General features: G+C 45.0%; 2 protein-coding genes across 2 annotated transcripts in view; both read right to left on the reverse strand.

The window, feature by feature from the left end:
- The window catches only part of tmem108 (transmembrane protein 108), a 51429-nt gene extending 50450 nt beyond the window's left edge, over positions 1–979 (reverse strand). The window contains exon 1 of the mRNA XM_069667919.1: positions 670–979. The gene's annotated coding sequence lies outside the window, so the exon portion shown is untranslated. The remainder of the gene's footprint in view (positions 1–669) is intronic.
- A 1908-nt stretch (positions 980–2887) lies between these two features.
- On the reverse strand, positions 2888–16367 carry topbp1 (DNA topoisomerase II binding protein 1). Its single transcript, XM_069667403.1, has 28 exons — positions 16154–16367; positions 15797–15896; positions 15572–15706; positions 15316–15459; positions 14936–15117; positions 14578–14771; positions 14185–14361; positions 13859–14025; positions 13228–13391; positions 12779–13014; positions 12376–12710; positions 12116–12288; positions 11044–11255; positions 10636–10952; positions 10352–10540; positions 10154–10269; positions 9621–9744; positions 7639–7797; positions 7335–7434; positions 7055–7256; positions 6702–6931; positions 5573–5715; positions 5377–5464; positions 4891–5054; positions 4127–4255; positions 3933–4022; positions 3275–3436; positions 2888–3107 (listed from the first exon to the last, which is right to left on the reverse strand). The coding sequence occupies exons 2-28, from the start codon at positions 15881–15883 to the stop codon at positions 2979–2981; spliced, it is 4548 nt and encodes a 1515-aa protein (XP_069523504.1). The 5' UTR covers positions 15884–15896; positions 16154–16367; the 3' UTR covers positions 2888–2978.
- Positions 16368–16509: the final 142 nt, after the last annotated feature.

Raw genomic sequence — 16509 nt, forward strand, 5'->3', positions numbered from 1 at the left:
GGTGATGCCAGTCTGTTCGTGGTGGTCGTACATTTTAAGAGAGTTTCAGCTATTATCTGCTTTGTTGCTGCTGAAATAAAGCACTCAAAGGACACTTAAGGAGAAGATCTGCAACTTGCAAGATTGATAGCTTTCTCTGTTTATAAAAACTTATTCTTTTTAGGAGTTAGCTAGCAGCACTACCACTGCTTTAAATTAACTTAACCTGCAAGTGTGAGGAATCTGCAGCCTTAATCTTTCCAGGAATTAAGTGCAAGCAAAAGTCTAATCAAACACTTAAGAGCTCATGTTTTTAATGGCAGTGACAGCCCTGTCTAAAGAGACCATGTAATCATTCCTTATGCTTTATGATTTTCCAGCAGGGTTCCAGAGATCTGACCAGCAGCAGCTCAACTTCTACAGATGGAATCTCCCTGGCTTGATAGCAACACATCATCCAATGCATTTCATGACGCTCTAAACCAATAGGACATGCTGTATATTTGGATACGTTGCAGGGTCAATGGATGCAGAGATTTGGTGTGACTGTCTCTGCTGCTAAACCAGGATTTCAGCAGATCTGATGCTCAACATAATCGATGGATAGAGCAGCCAGTAAAACCCACCACAGGTGCAGGGCAGAGGCTGAGCTGTCTGATCTGAAGTAGAGAAATAAACCGGTGTACTCACCTACTACACAAGGTGCGCCGTAACGTCGGGTACTTGGCGTATCCGAGAGAAACGAACCCCCAAAAGCCGCTGTGTCACACCATCCACTCGCACATGTTTCCAGTCCCCACCGAGAAATGTCACAACCATGAGCCGCAGAAACACAGCCAGCGGACTGCAGGAGCAGGAGCGGACCCTGTCTGTCGCGGCACAGCGTGTCCAAGCGCGGGATGAGATGCGTTTAGGGCGCCACCCTCCGCCGGACCTCTGGGACTCTGTGCCCACCTTTTCCTCCCTCACTCTGGACGCCGTGAATATCGGGACGTGAAGGGAAACTCTCCGCCTCGAGGCAGCGTGATTCGCGGACTCCCGGGATGAAATGTGAAGCGTGATCGCTCGTTAATGCGTGGTGCGCAATTAAGAGGCGCGCAGGACGCCGGTGCCACCCACTAACGGGGGATTTCGTGGCGAGTGTACGGGCAGGGAATTTTAATGAGGACTGCTGCAGAGTTTGCTCCCTGCACGGGGAGTTTTACTCTCTCTCTCTCTCCGTCTTTACAGGAACACCTTAAAGTTATCTCACAGGAGAGGAGGGGGGCGACATGACGAAATAAAGCCACGACGAAACTCACCTCTTGGCCAACTGCCAGTCAGCGCAGCGGGGTGGATTAACCCACCTTTATGAGACACCTGTTGACTGAGAACATTTCACACATCCTGATTCAGAACAGACATTCAAAGCAAACTGTGACTGATGCTGTACTACTTCATTACTACTACTTTTCCAGCTTGCAGAAACTGAAGACGAGCATAAACACGCTTTTTAGAAAAGCTCGAACACATTTACGTAAAACGGTTAATCGATTAATCGGTAATCATTCAACTCATTAACCGAGTAAAAATCTTATGTACTTGTTTCATGAATGTATTTGAACTTTTTTCTCTTAATCAGTCAAAATTAGTACAATTCAAACATCTTTTGACCCCATAATCAGATATTGAGCTTATAATTTAAAAAGATAAATAAAAAATAAAGCAAATAATATGAAAGCAGTCATATTTGAGCAGACACGATATCCATGGCAACACCCTTAATATTTTTAATTGTGTAATTGTATTCAGCTTTAATTAGGGCTTTAAATTGTTACTGCAGACACATACAGCATGTCCGGCTTGGCTTCAGTGGGCATCCTTACCCTGATAGGTTTAATCCTTTTTAAATCTGACGATTATATCTGAGGTTTTCCAAACCTTTTAGTTTGACATATACTAAAATAGACACACATAAGACCATTTTATGCAAGTTTTTTTTATCAGTTTAGTAGCGAGTGCTACAGCTAAGTAGGTCTGAACTTGGCGGCTTCATTGGATGACACAGCTACAGGGTTTTGCAGGGATATTTACAAAGTACAAACGGTGACAAAACATCTTTTCCCAGTTTGAGAACCACCGATTGAAACAATGATGTTCAGTTATTAAGGAGGGAAATCTTGTGCAAGCTTCTCCTCGTGCCCATGAGCTGTTCCTGCCTTTGATGAGGTCCCTGGAGACTCCCAGAACCCTGCAGCCTGAGTCATGTTCCTCTGTCAGTACACCTCCTTCTCCTCTAATCCCACACCTCGCAAACTGCAGCTCAACCCTGAATCTGTCAGGAGGCTGTCAGCTGGTTCGCCTATTATGAGGTTAAACCACTTATCTGTCCATATGGGAGCGAACAGGGGCATCTAGCTTTAGCTGGCACCCTGGTACTAAATAGCACGTGGCTTTACTAGAGGCCTAAACTGACAGCGGGTAAACAAAATCTGGTGTTTACTGCAGGAGATCAACAGCACTGAAACACACGGGTGTGATTTTAGCTACTAGATGCCTCTTTTACTTTGTAAGAGTAGAGACACAAGCTTTTTAAAAGTTAAAAACTGTACAAATAGATGGAGAGGAGGGTTTTATTTTGAAAAATGAGGAAAAGAGCTGCTGGAAACATCTCTTTTATTCTTCAGGAATAAAAGAGCACATCAGAAACTCGCTCATTCTGTTGTTCTCTCCTAGCGCAGGCCTGAGTCATACAGTGAAGATGCACTGCCCCCTACCGGCCAGATCACGTCGCTGCACCCAATTACAAAACGTGACTCGACATTTTCCGCAGACCTTCATTGACTCATCCATCACAGTCTGAGTGCAGGCAGCAGCCAAGTGCAAAGCTCTTTAATGAGGAAGCCAGAGTGACAAAATGAGTGCTACATTTATTTTATTTTTAGGAGATAAAAAAGGAACATCTTATTTACATTCACTTTCACAGACATGACAATTTAAGTGGAATTACGAGTGACTTTTCAGTTCAGACGCGTCTTTGTCAGCCGCGAGTTGTCTGCTGCTGCTTTACGCTTACGTGACGGAGTGCCTGGAGTTTCGTCAGGGCTAGGTGCAGTCAGGTGGTACAGCTCGATAGGAGGGGTTGGCTCCTGGAGGAGAGGGAGAAAATAGGAAGTCTTAAGGAGTCTAACTTCATTCTTGAAAGATTGTAATTTAGTGCAGAGTAATTTCATTTAAAAATCCTGAGAAGTCAGAATCGAGAGTCAGTGTCTACAAAGCTAATTCCTCACATCACTATCAGCATTAACCCACTGACCTGCATGAGGTAGTCTGCGATGTACTCTGGCTTCAAGCACGTGACTCCTTGTGAAGTCGCCTCCGATACGTCGACTCTGAAGTCTCCTGGCTTCAGCCGACTGAAGTCTGCAAACAGGTGAGTGGCCTCCTTGTACAAGGACGGGGAGGGACTCGGCAGGACCTGGAGAGATAAGATCACAGCTAAGAACTATTGCTTGGACATAACTAGTTGGCCCAGCCCACTTCCTTATCTTGTTGTTATTGTCAGGATGTCCCTTAAAGTGTGTGTTTAAATGTGTATTAGCTCCTGTTTCATTTCTGGCACCAACTTTTTGCTCTTTTTATGACAGCAGCTGAGCCACCTCTTGTATCACACAGCAGAAGCCCTATATTAAATGGTAGCATTTCACTCTAGCGTCTCTCGCTGGGCCGTTCCTCTCAGACGGAGGGGCGTAATGCACGCTGGGTGTTGTAGGAATGTAGAATGGGCGAAACCACAATCTGTTTGTGCAACTTTCTCCACAGCTATGGCGCCAATTTCAACTATTATTGCTTCTATCGATTACAGAGAACACCAGCTTTGACTGACAGTGGCTTTTTCCAGGGGCGAATTGCTCCTTTAGAAATTGCAATGGAAACAAGTAAAGGCCAAATGATGTTGGATTCACACAACAAACCTTTGCGCTGCCAGACTGCAGTAACCTCCTGAAGCCTGATTCTCTGCTCTGGTCGATGTTCAGCATGACCGTCCATCCACCGAAGGCTCCCTGATAAACAGTTAGTATACTTTAATACACAACTGGTACAAAATACAATACTAAGGACAGTGATACGTTTTCTGCTAGCTCTGTGTGTATGAGCCTGTAAGCACCTCTTGCTCGGAGCGTCCCTGCAGGGTTTTTCTCCAGCGCATTGCAGCCAACGCCAGCCTCCTCTGCTGGGACGTGATGGAGGGCAACGCATCCAGGATGGAGCTGCTGCCCCACTCATACTCATCCTCCTGCAACACAACCAAAGAAAGACATGTTAAATCTTTGTCAGCATAAAAAGTAACACTTGTCACTGACCATTTTGGGACAATTTGATGAAGATGGGTGAAGATTTCGACTAATAAATACCTTTAAAACTCTTTGAGTAAACTATAAAAACAATGTTGTGTAGAAGATAGTTTGGTGATGCACTTCATTGTATTGCTTTATTCCATTTCCAACATCAAAATGGTTTATATAAGGAACAAGGCCTTAAAGGGATAGTTCTGATTTTAGGACCAAGTTGTATGGCCTGCTGCAGGCGTAGTGATACTGGATTGTTCAAGAGAGAAAATAGTCCCAAAAACGGCGCAGTACATAAAATCCTAGAATGATTATTTTGGGTTGGAAATGGATCACCATTGCCTCTGTGTAGTTTTTGTAGGGTAAAACTTTTTGGTTTCATGACCCTGGAATCTCACCGGAACTACATTCGGAACCGCCCAGAACTCCGACCACGGGACTCGGTGAGTAAGCTAATAGCTTTGCATCCACTACACTCCAACAAGTATTTCATACAACTTGGTGTCCAAAAATCGGTACCATCCTTTTAATTGACATGCTACATATGAAACCCAAAACACTGGCAAACCCTTTGGATTCTGACCTGGATGAAGCAGCCCACGGAGCGGCAGGCCTCCAGGTACGAGCGGTGCAGGATCCATTTGCCGGCCGCCATCGCCGCCAAGTACTTCTCATTCCGCAGAGGAGTCCCGACGATGATGTGGGAGCAGCTGGGGTCAAAAGACTGCTTGTCCAGGACTACGCCACCTACAACACCAAACAGAAAAGGGAATGAAGAACTAAAGATAACAAATTCTACTATGTAATCAATCTGCCCCTCTTCCTGTATGTTTCTCTTTATAAATATTGTATTGCCATTGAGTATACCATGTTAAATTCATTAAAGCTGGTGTGTGCAGCGGTATATTAAGCACTCAACATTTCTCTGAGATGAAGCATCTGTGGGAGGAAATATTCCCAGCCCCCGGAGGCAGATCCTCCCTGTTAGTCATCAGGGATTAGCTTGTCTGACTTCGGGCCTGTGATGTGCAGTATGATGAAACACTGTAAGAGGCCTAATTAGACTCACCGAGCTCCTCGATGAGGTGGCTGTAATCAATGCGCTCCTGAGGGCTGAGGGAGGACAGCTGAAATCTGGGTGGCTGCTTTTCTTCCTCCTGAGGGACAGAGAGAAGCATCAGTAGCTTGTTTAAAAAGACAGTATAGTACAGCTGATGTTCTGTACACATTTTATGTTTGCAGTTAGTGTGTACGTGAATCCTCACCTGTGGCTCTGGTGCTACTGCGGGGTTGGCGAGTGGGAAAGCGATGCTGGGGGCTTCAGGAGTGAGGATGCTATTGTCTCGCCTCTCTGATGGAGGCGTCGTAACTCTCCGGCTCATATGCTGGTCGATGACATCACAAGCAGCTGGGAGAGGATACAGCGGTTACAGTGAGAGTTAATTGGCTATAAGGGAACATAAAGAATGCCAGAAGCCATGTCTCTCCTTTATTTAACTTAACGAATGTCTTAGTCAAGATTTGAGCAACATTAAGATCAGTTGCTCGGAAACATTTGTAAACAGGAAGTCAGTGCGGCATCTCAAGCTGTAAAACAACTTCCAAAATTATGGTAAAATTAAGCACCAATCATTAGTAGAAATAAAAATTATTTTTGTATGCATACCTTGAGAAACATGCGTTATATAATTACTAGTTTTCATGGTAAAAATGTCCAATTAGTTCTTCTCTTTAATCTAAACGGGTCCTATGTTAGTAAGCTAACTTTACCCTTGTGTCAGTTAGGCTAGCTGACAGCAGGTAGGTGTAAATCTGTAGTAACAACCTATCTATGCAAAACAGATGTGGTGTGACTCGTGTCAAATCTCCACTTAGTGAAAGCTCAGGTTATAACAGAGGTTAAGATTGCATTTGCTAACATCACTGTTTGGTTTGGACCTGCCACCAAACAGGGCAGGAACAGACTGCAACGGACTATCAGATCTGCAGAGAGGATTATCGGCACGGACCTGCCCTGCATCCAGGACTTATACCGGTTCAGGTGCAGGAAACGGGCAGGTAACTTCACCACAGACCCCTCACACCCCGGATACAAACTGTTCAAACTTCTCCCCTCTGGCAGGCGTTACAGAACACTGTACGCCAAAACATCCAGACACAGGAACAGTGTCTTTCCCCAGGCTGATGAACAGTTAACTTAGTCAATGTGTCGATTCACATTCTCTGTATTTGCAGAAAATACTACAACCATCTACCTCTATATAACAACCTGATTCATAACAATATTTATCTCTGCACCTTTGCGTGTCTGTACACTGAGAGTAAAGAACCCACATGCTTGGCCAATAAAACTGATTCTGACTCAGTTGGTTCAAGCAGCTCCTGATCTCTTACCCATCTCCACCAGCTCAGAGTCGGTCATGGAGTCCCTGAAGTGAGCGCCGTTTTCTGCAGTGGGAGGAGGCGGTGGCGCGAGGGGCTCCGAGTGCTGCGAGGGACTGCCAGGCCACTGTAGATTATCAGCCAGCTTGGCCCTCTCCTCTCTGGCTGTGGGGTCATCCCACACTATCTGCTCGCTCTGAGACGGCTCCGTGTTTATATCCATGGCTGCTTCTCTGGTGACCCTGAAATCAGGAGAGCAGGAGGTGAATTTAATCGAGGAGAAACACTAACAATTTCAAATTTGGGTTCTTTAGAAAAACAACTCTCCTTAAATTTTAGCAGTTCGCTTTTAGACGCTTCCTCACCTCAGAGCTTCAAGAGTGCGTCTGTTCCCGCTGCGTCCAACCCGGCTCCCATCAGGTGTGTGGGGGCCCGAGTCGGCCCCTCCTGATCCCATCCTGCTGAGCCTGACTGAGGCGCGGCGCCCTGTCGTCAGCTTGGTGGCTGACATGATCTCCTGCAGCTGTCGATGCAGGTTCTCTCTCATTTCTAGCGTCTCTGAAATATCTGCACACAAGATAATCATGACTCAACATGTTCTTTTCAAGGACATTCAGGAGCTTTTTGATTAATAAGCAGACTCACCACTTCTATCCGCAGCATCGTGCACATCTTCTTGATCCACACTTCCATCGCTGACACGACGTACGCTTGAAGCTTCTCCTGCGTTCACACTGTGTTCACTCTGAGGGGCAGATAATTAAACAGATAATTCAACGGGGAACAGAAAGACAATTAAATAAAGCCCCCCTGGTCCTGCATTAATGAGGTTCCTCTTTATCTGATAATAACATTAAATATTGATTCACACGAGAAACAGGCACAGAAGCCGATTCTTCACTGTATCTACAAACTAAAGCGACAGAGCCACAGAAATTACAAGAGCCACCTTGTCGTCCTTTGCCTCCGAGATGTCTTTGAGTTGTGTCCGTGTTAGAGGTGGAGACCTCTGAGAGCTGTTGGGCACCTGGCTGAGGTTGAGGCTCATCTTTGGGTTGTAGGTGAAAGGATACAGAGACTCGGGGACATGCCTCTGCTCATCAGCACACTGCACGAGGCGACAAAGGTAGCTTGTTAGCACAGATACATACACAGCTTAATAGAGCTGCCACAACATGAAATTTAATGAAATGATGATGATGGGAAAAATGGCTTCCATCTGTCTGCAGGATTAGCATATCAAAGTGAGGCTGCTTTTGTTGATGGGATAATATTTCCCCCAGGTGAAATGTGAAAGCAGGAGGCACAAAGCACACATGGAAATTCAATCTATCTAATATGAATTTATGCATCTTCTTTCTTTACAAGCTTGTATAACAAAGTTCTTCACAATTCTCTGTGACAGCAGCACTGTAGTTAATTTAAGATCTTCATGTTGATGAGCTAAAAACAGATCTTTCATAATAAATACTGACGAGACGTTTGTTTTGTTTTAGCTAAAGAGACGGGACTAAGATGTTGTCAGCTCTCAGACATTCAAAATGCATGATATTTTAAAGCCTCATGCAGCAGTCAGAGATAACGGGCATCACAAAGGTGGTTGTGGACTTTCTCTGTGAACTCAGGCTTTCTGCTTCAGGCTCTGTGCGCGCTCACAGAAAAAGGGGGCGTGTTACACGTCATTTGACCATTTAGCACTGACCATCAGACTGTTTAAAGGAGAAGCGATGAATCAAAAAATGTAATTGTCGGAGCCAAAATAATGATTTTTAGTTCATCATTTGAAAAGTCTAATGAAGAAGATATAGTGTTTTAAATGTGTGTATAATCTGTCTTGCACCCTCTGCAGGTTGGAGGTCACTTAAGAGAGAGGGGCGGAGTCACTAAGGTTCGGCTGTAATGGGAGCTAACAGTCTTTTGACCACACAAAGAGTTATAGAGCTTTTGTTTGTTGTTGTTTTTTTGTCAATATAATTTTGGAATTGAATAAATAATTTTTCTTGCAAATACACCTCTGAAAGTTGGATTTATTTTTCTTTATTGGAAATCAAGGAGTGTCAAGACAACTCCCCCATTCGGCCTCCACAGTGGCTGTTATTGAACATTGGAAACTAAACCAGAAAGGACCTCTTGAAAATAGCCACTACAGTAATCCAGTGTCTTTTGATGCTGTGGCCTCATTATTCTTTTCCTGTATGGATGATCTGCTGAAGTTAAGGTGTTAATTTTACCTGAAGCAAACAGGTAAACACGAGAAGAGGGAGACTGGAGGGGGGATTATTTTCTCAAGAGAGAACTTTTTTTGACTAAAATGAATGACTTCAATTTGATGACTTTTTGTTGACTAAAACTAGACTAAAACTATAAATGGTCAAAATGACTAAAATGTGACTAAAACATGTTTGAGACTGAGACTAAATCTAAAAACCCCAACCCTTGGTATTTCCTCTCCCTACGTGTCAGTTATTGCAACCTACATCTGCTGCTTACAACACCAGCTCTGCTCACCATATTCTTTTGAAAGTTCCTAAAACAAATACGGCAATCGGCCTGTCGGTGTTCCGGGCTGCTGCAGCCAAAGACCAGAACGATCTACAAATAACACTTAAACTAGACAATTTAATCTCAAAGTCAGCTTTCAAGAACGCTATTATGGACATTCTCACTGAAACATGCTGCTGCTTCTCCACCTAAAACAAAAATCAACTCATCTCTGTCTGTTTGCTGCTGTATTTTTTGCTGCTGCTAGCTATCTGCCCAATGCTTGTGCGAAAGTCTAGAATTTTATTGGGAGTAAACATGTATTAAGAACAACTCCATTAACATTGTCAGTAAAAATCTCCTGTTTGGTGCACTAAAGAGTTAAAAAACAAGTTAAATAGTAAAGTAAAGCTTTGGTTCTATATACGTATTTGCTACTGGTTAACTTACAGCCTGCAGCCAGTGTTGGGAGACCACATGCAGCCCTCTCTCCTTCACTCCCCTGTATTCCCGGGTGTTGTCTCCCACACGACCCTGGTAGATGTAGTGTGTCACTGTGTCGTCACAAGCCCACCTAAAACAGGATTGAACAGAGACTTTTTGCACCCATATTAAAATAAAAATAAAAAGGATAGGCACACATTTTCTCAATTGTTCTTAAAACAATCCTGACATGTAAATGAAGAGAGATCTGTTATTAAAACAATTTCAATGTAAGAGATCAGGTAAAAAAACTCCTTCCTTTTATCAACAAAAATACATTCTGAAGGTCAACTGTAGCGATAACTACTGTGCTTTTATTTTGGAAATCCCTCCTTGTGGCTCCAGACAGACCAAAGAAACATGGCGCTAAGATAGACTGCTCAAATAATGTTCATATAACCAGTATAGACAAAAAGACCCTTCTCTAGTACATATGGGCTTGTTGAGGTTGAAGATATTAACATTTCCTTTGACTGAAGTTTATAAGAACTTGTTGATACCTGAAGTCGGCTCCGAGCGAGGCAGCGACAGCGTTAAGTTCACCCTGCATTTTGCTCAGCTTCTTTCCCACACAGATCACAACCCCAGAGAGGGGGGCAGCTTCCTTTTCTGGGACCTTACAAACAAAAGAAATATGAGCGTCATTGTCATTAGTAGTAATGGTAAGTAAGTGATTATGAAATTAAACAACCAGATACCTCCTTCTCAGTCGCCTTGGCGAGTTGGGGGCTGGCAGAGACGGCTTGCATGTCGCATGTGACGCTGTTTCGGCTGCTGTTGGCCAGAGCCACCTTCAGGTTCCTGTTGATGACATCAGTGAGTGGAGTCCCCGCCCTCTCTCCGGGTTTGACTCTTCCCCCTGGCGTCTCCAATGCTCCTAGTGCATCCTTAATAAAGGAACAGTGCAAACTGTATAATTACAGTATTATCTATTGAATTAATGCACAAAACAAGCCTTTAGCACGAAATCCAGAGTCCGAACCTTGACGTTGAAGGAGGGCCTGAAGAGCTGGTCTCTGCTGAGGAAACGAGAGGGAGTGTCCAGCTGCAGGGAGGCTTCCTTCTGCAGGGGGTTCCTTCTGCCGCCCTCCTGGTTCTGTGTAGGGGTGCTGATATCCTCTTTGGGTTTCCTCTCGTCCAACATGGAGCGGAACACTTTGCTCTGAAAGCGACCCACGTCCAGCGGGGTAACGGCCTTACCGCTCTGGAGACCCAGAAGAGGGAGCTCTGGAGACAAACGAGCTGGAGGAGGCATGACCGGCTTCTGGGAACCACCGACGAAACTCTCATCATCCCTCTCTGTAGAAGAAGAAAATAAACCTTTAAACAATGAGTGCAAATAAAACATTCATTTACATCCACATTTAGGCTTTAAGGACACTTCTCTAACCTGGCGAGGGTGGTAGGTCAACTAGAAAACGCCCCTCCTCTGCTCTCTTTCCGCTCCGAGCAGACTGCAGTATCCAGTGCCTGGTGACGGCTGGGAGCCCCCATTTCTTCGCTGCCTGGTACTTTGTGCCTTCGGGGGTCTGCAGCACCAAGTGACTGCTGGCCAGCATGCCTTTCTTCTGGTTGGCAAGGCGCACAAAGTAATCCTGGACACTGCAGGAGGGACAGAAGAAAGAGAGAGGACCAAAAAGATGAAGGTAGTTCACAATGGGTAGGCAGGACACATGAGGGTAGAAGTCTGCAGGAGAGAAAGTGAATTTGGAACAACTTCCTCCACATGTCTCTACAACTCTCCACGTTGTTATAAAGCTAAAACATTCTTTGCCTGGACACAATAACAAGCGATGTGTCGTGTCTTTAAATATTCTGCCTTTGCCTTAGAACCTGGGAGCTAATTATACATCCACATCTAGAATAAGTACTAAACACTCCCGAAGCTCTTAAAGGGCCAGTTCGCCAATTTTCAACCTCAGTCCTATCATGCTGTTATGGGGAGCTAATGCCATTATGGTAGAAAAAAAATGCAATTTCACTCTGTGCCTCTGGAGGACGCTATCCGCTTCTCCAATGAGGTTTCAGGGAGCTCGCTAAACTATCCTTCCTCAATCTAGGACGCCCGTCTCTGACTCTTCAAACGTAGACTGCAGACCTGAAGATGTTTTAGACGATCCATCGGTATATTCTCGTCATATTTCCGATTCTGTACCGCTCTGACCCGTTACCTACAGAGAAAACGGGAGTATTTCACTCCAGCGTCTCTCGCTGGGCCGTTCCTCTCAGAGGGAGGGGCGCAATGCACACTGGGTGTTGTAGGAATGTAGAATGGGTGAAACCACGAGCTGTTTGTACAACTTTCTCCACAGCTATGCCGCCAATTTAATATATATTGCTTCTGACGATTACAGAGAACACCAGCTTTGACTGATGGTGGCTTTTTCCAGGGGAGAAGTGCTCCTTTAATGTTTACACGATGTCACCCAACAGTAAAAAACAGCATGTATCAGACTGCATACTTGGCTCCGAGGTGCTTGGCCAGCTCCACCAGAGACTCCCTCTCCGCTCCGGTGAACTGGCTCACAGAGAGAACACAATCTTTGAGAGGAAACCGTCCGTCCATCACAGGAACAGGAGTGAACAGAGGGTTGGAGGAGAGCTGCAGTACGCACTCCTTCTCCACACACATGGCCTGAACATGAACAACAATGACATAATATTAAAAACAGTCCTTCTCCTAACACAGATAAGAAGAAAAAAACTGTGATTATGATCTTACCAGCCAGGTGTCAGTGACCACCTCGTCCACCGTGGCCTCCACTGAGCAGCCCAACAGTGGGACCACTGCATAGTCTGCAACAACGCGTGTGCGGCCCATCAGCACCCTGCCTCCGTTTTCTGTCACCAGTACGGAGAGCTGAGATTCTGCTTCAGCGCCGAAGCCAACCAGAAGGAAACACTTCCCGAAAAACAGGCCGGCCTCGCTGGCCTCCTGCAGGGTGGATTCAGGCTCTGGTCCTCTCGTCTGGCTCGGTGCCCACGGCTCAGGCTGAGGCACCGCAGCTGCAGCGAAGGACTTCCTGCTGTTTGCATCTGCTGGTGGGGGCATGTCAACTAGAAGATAGACGGAAAATAAGACCAGCTGTGATAGATAAAATATATCTTGTAGAAGAGATACTTGCCTACTGTCGGGTCATCATCCATGTACTGTGAGAGCAGATCTTCATCTGCCCTCGTCTGCCTGGGAGTGCTGGGGCTGGCCACAGGGGGAGCAGCTGAGAGGCGGGAGGTGGCAGTGTGACGGGCTGGCACGGATACGGCAGGGGGCAGACAGTCAGGGTGGAGGTAAGCATCCTCTGGGAGCAGACTGCCTTTGTTGAAACTCTCCAGCAGCCACTGCACTGTCACTACATGAGGTCTGAGAAGTCACATACAAAAAGAACGTTTTCATTACACGGGGTGAAACAGTTAAATTTAAGCTGATCTTTAATGACATAATATCGAATGGAAAATTGACTTTGTATTACTCTTATATCTCTCTCGTGTTTTAAGATCCAGCAATTCTGTACTTGTTCTGATTTTGTGGGCGGAAAGAAGTAGCAAGAAAAAGAAAAGATCTTCCGGTTCAGACCTGTGTGTTGCTTTGGACAGGAAGTTCTTGAGGTCCTGGTCCAGCTCTCCCATCACCACATGTGTGAGTTCCTCGCTGGGCTGGTTGAAGCGCAGACCTCCTGCTGCGTTCACAAGACGCCGCAGCTTCTCCAGCTTCTTCCCCGGCAGGCCGCACAGATACAGCTGCACGATATTTAACATTTGTAATATTGTTTTTCCATTTTAGTCAAGAAATTACCATCCATCGATTCATCCATTATCTAGACCGCTTATCCTGTTCAGGGTTGCGGGGGGGCTGGAGGCTATCCCAGCTGTCATTGGGCGAAGGGCGGGGTTACACCCTGGACTGGTCGCCAGTCACTCACAGGGCTGACACATAGAGACAGACAACCTTTCACACTCACACCCACATTTATGGGCAATTTAGAGTCACCAATTAACCTTACAAGCATGTCTTTGGACTGTGGGAGGAAGCCAGAGACCCAGAGACCCCGGAGGGAACCCACGCATGCACGAGGAGAACATGCAAACTCCGCACAGAAAGGCCCACTTTGCCCAAACCAGGGTTTGAACCAGTGACCTTCTAGCTGTGAGGCAACAGCGCTAACCACCGTGCAGCCCAGAAATTACCACATAGCTATTCGACTTACCTTACAGCCATCCAGTATATCATCGGCTGGGCACACGGTGAGGTCCAGGCTGTCTATGGGGTCGGGAGCTTCCAGGCGGCTGATGGTGGCAGTCGTGAGGGCTGTGTCATTTATCGTCATGCTAGCATTGACAGAGATGTGGCTCAAGCCCAACAGAGAAGGCCCATCTGGAGTTTAAAAAAGATTCCTTATTAAAATCTATTGCCTACAATTAATAAACGGACGTACAAACTATCCTGCGCCCGACCCCTAATCACGCAATGAGAAAGAAAAAGTTACATTCCTAAAAACAGTCAACAACGAACAACTATCAGCCTCTGACTCACCCTCTTTCTTGCTTATTCCAGTTGGCGTTGACGTGTGCGGTCTTGTTGTCTTTGCTGCGTTTCGCTCCACAGCGTATCTGCTCTCATCTTGACAAAAGCCCTTCTCAATACTGTCGAACAGCCAGTGCAGAGACACGCAATACACGTTCCACTTCCGCGCACACTCGTACTTCTGACCTGCAACCAAAAGCAAGTACTTAGAATGAAACTGACACCAATGGGGGTGCTATTCAATCCGAGCCACATGTTATTAGATAATTATCTGTGGAATTGTTTACATTTTTAACTTGAGCAAAAGCTGTAACACATAATTGAACACAAAAATCACATGATACTTAATGTCCTATCCCTAACTGAGGTTTGTCAACAATGCTGAAACTGCTGGTGACTTGCCTGTTGGTTCACTGACGATGAGGTGTGTACACTCATTCATTTTGAGCTGCCCGGTGTAGTTGGCTCCGTGCTGCTCACAGAGCCGCTGCACCTCTTTGCGCTCTGTGCTAGAGAGGCCGGTCACACAAACAGTACAGCCATTCAGGACAGGGCACAGGTAGTCCTCAATGGCTAGATCTGTGTACCTGAAAAGACTGAAGGAGGCCGAGAGAGGTGTTTAATATCATTATCGTCTAAAGTGCCATGTTTTTGTTGTTATCATTATCACACAAGGTTATATAACAATGGTATGAATTGATGCATTTATATTTCTACAGTGGCGTTAAAACAGAAGTGTCAGTCATTTGAAATTCCATACCTGTCCTGGGATTTCTCCCAGCATGCTTTGACCCATGCAGGCTTCAGGATGGGTTTACCCAGGCTGGCAGCTACCAGGTATTTCTTGCTGCCCACGTCTCCTGCTATCAGATGTGTGACGGATACATTTAGGTCAAGATAGAAGCGTCCACCCATGAGTTGCACAAGATCCATCACCTCCGTCTGTAGAGGTAGAGAGAGAGAGATTCAGACAGACAAAAACAAATAGACAGCAAGTTTAAAAAGGGTGAAAAAAACATGCCCTCAGTTTGTAATTGCAAAACATGTTTTTCAACCATGCCAATTATTGCTTTATGTTGTTGCTGCCGATGTGTCCCTAAAGTCCCTAATGCTGCTATCTATCAGATAGAGTGAACCAACCCGTGTTGCTTTATCCAGGCTTGTGCAGGAAATTGTGATGTCAGCCATGGCCATGTTATAAACAGGGTTCTCTGCTTTGGGGACACAATGTTGCTGCTGCAGACAGTACAACACCACCAGTGGACTCACCACTCGACAGCCAAGCTACATGAAAAGGAACACAACAAACAGTAAGAGAGGAAATGCTCTCAATGATAGCCTTTCTTTATTTCTTGTAGGATTCAGTTCCAGGTTTTAATCAAATACTGAGTCAGACCTTTTTGCAGTGCAGAAAGGCCGGGGTGGTGAAGCTGCTGAAGACAAACAGAGATCTGTCATTCTGGTCCATCTGTAAAACAGCATCTTCATCGATGTTTTTTAAGTGTTTCTCAGACTGCAGCTCCAAAATGGCCTGCGCAAACATAAGACAAACATTATAATCAGGTACACATGAGACATTAGAAGAAAATGTACTCATTATCAGCCAAATAATGGAGTTTACCTCATATGCCTTGACAGCATACTCTGATTTTTGTCCTTTACTTTCGACAAACTTCACAATGAAGCCTCCCTTATCTCCTTTGGACATGGTCAACCTGTGACTGATTAAGAAACAGTGAAAGACTCAACGTTATCGTTTGTTACAATGTCATTAGCTACTCTTGTCAGCGGCCTCTCGGTCAACAACACAAAGCTTAGTGATACAGAGAACATGCCATGACTATGCGTCTTTTTTTAAAGGCACAGATAAAATTTTAGCAAGCAAATACCAAACGGACTACAGACTTATACATCGGTATACATATTAAACATAACAAACTCCATAATATTAATGTTAGCTGACCTTAGTGGTACTTACCGTTAGTTGCTCTTAATGCTCACTGTCAGAAAATAAAAGATGTAGTGTCTACCACTTTGACGGATCAATATGAACTCCAACTCGTCATTGGGAAGCAGCTTAGCGTTAGTGTGGCGAGTCAACAAGAAACTCCACGAAATAAAACACCGTATGTTAATGAACGCTGCTGTCAGTTTTAGACAGAGCCTTTGCTAACTTAACTTTCCATGTTACCAGTTAGCTAACATTCAAATAAGCATATGTAACGTAAAAAATATTCGACGGCAATAAGTACTCATATCAAACGTAATTAGTATCAACAATATTTTATAAATTAATACATAAACAGAAATAAATTAAAAATAATAGTCGTGTAA

This window comes from Semicossyphus pulcher, unplaced genomic scaffold (assembly GCF_022749685.1).
Source record: "Semicossyphus pulcher isolate SPU_LCO1_2020_fin unplaced genomic scaffold, fSemPul1.0.p SCAF_18, whole genome shotgun sequence".
Taxonomy (NCBI): domain Eukaryota; kingdom Metazoa; phylum Chordata; class Actinopteri; order Labriformes; family Labridae; genus Semicossyphus; species Semicossyphus pulcher.